The sequence below is a fragment of the Palaemon carinicauda genome, chromosome 26 (assembly GCF_036898095.1).
Source record: "Palaemon carinicauda isolate YSFRI2023 chromosome 26, ASM3689809v2, whole genome shotgun sequence".
NCBI classification, from domain to species: domain Eukaryota; kingdom Metazoa; phylum Arthropoda; class Malacostraca; order Decapoda; family Palaemonidae; genus Palaemon; species Palaemon carinicauda.
This window is the reverse complement of record NC_090750.1, coordinates 12474611-12475865: the sequence shown is the minus strand read 5'-3', so window position 1 is coordinate 12475865 and position 1255 is coordinate 12474611. Positions and strand designations below refer to the sequence as shown.

At 35.7% G+C, this 1255-nt stretch overlaps 1 protein-coding gene across 1 annotated transcript in view; it reads right to left on the bottom strand.

Moving 5' to 3' along the window:
• Window positions 1-682: 682 nt before the first annotated feature.
• LOC137619786 (uncharacterized) overlaps window positions 683-1255 on the bottom strand; it is a 2366-nt gene continuing 1793 nt past the window's right edge. The window contains exon 2 of the mRNA XM_068350089.1: window positions 683-1255. This exon is cut by the window's right edge and continues 116 nt beyond it. Coding sequence (XP_068206190.1) covers window positions 683-1255 — 573 coding nt within the window.

Genomic DNA, 1255 nt, shown 5'->3' with positions numbered 1-1255 from the left:
CTGTGACTGAATTGCAGTGATTTCCCCAATTGCTTATAATTTGTAGTAAGGGTTTATTGAAAAGTACCAAATTTTAGGATATTTTGTTATGGTTATTCACATATCATTGGCATTTGCGTTTTTACTTTTGAATCCGGAAAAAACAATGCTTTTATTTCATGATTCTTTACATCGAAGCTATGTAGCATTGCATCAACTCATTATCTTCCATATAAGTATGAAGAGACGTAAGGCTATGAAGTCAAAATCATTTAATTAGTAAAGCTCTCTTTGCCCTAACATGCAACTTAAAACTCTTTTTTCTTTAAACGAGAATTAAGTTTGATGAAAGGCTATCCCTAAAACATGATGGAAAGGTAGTGCTTTTTCCATCTTTATTTTACTTTAAAGATGTTTGAGTCATCTTCATAATTAAAAATGAAACCTAGACTCAGAGAGAGAGAGAGAGAGAGAGAGAGAGAGAGAGAGAGAGAGAGAGAGGAGGGGAGGTTGAAATACTGTATGTAGAAGGCATTATTTTCAGTTTATTTCCTTGTTCATTTGTATTTTCGTGTAATCTTCTTACTCAATTGGAATTACCTTTTACTTAAGTTCATTATCCCAGGATGCTATTGAACATCGGATATAGGGTAGGAAACGAGCGATAACGGGGGGGTGGAGGTGGATTGGCATGATTAGAGCTCTAGGATAAGGGAGGGGGAAAGCTCTTGAATAAAGGAGTGGTAGTGCTGTATGATGGGGGAGTGAGGCAGAGCACTTGAATAAGGGATCGGTAGAAATCGTTGATGGGATACCTGGGTAACTCCCATGGGTGTATTCTAGCAAATTGGGTATTGTTCTGTTGCATAACATAATTCAAAGTATTTCTTATAAATAGTTCAATAACTCTATCTACACCTGGAAACCAAATGAAAGTCCTTGCAATAGACTTTGATCTGACAAGGCCTTGGTGATCAACATGCATTTCAGACAAAACTTTATTTCTTAGTGAACGAGGAATAATTACTTTTGACATCTTCACTATAAAATCTTGTGCTTTGCTCAATTCACTCCATATATCTTTAGAGCTTTTAAAATTTGTATGATTTCCACATAAGTCTTTGCCTGCCATTAAACTCTCTAAAATCTTAGTAAGTATTGGGTCTTTCTTGGTATTTTGTGCAATATCCTTTGCTGTAATGGGTACATCATACACTGAACCAAGCAATATACGATCATTATACTCTGCTGGTGCTTTGTCTACTGGAAATCTAGA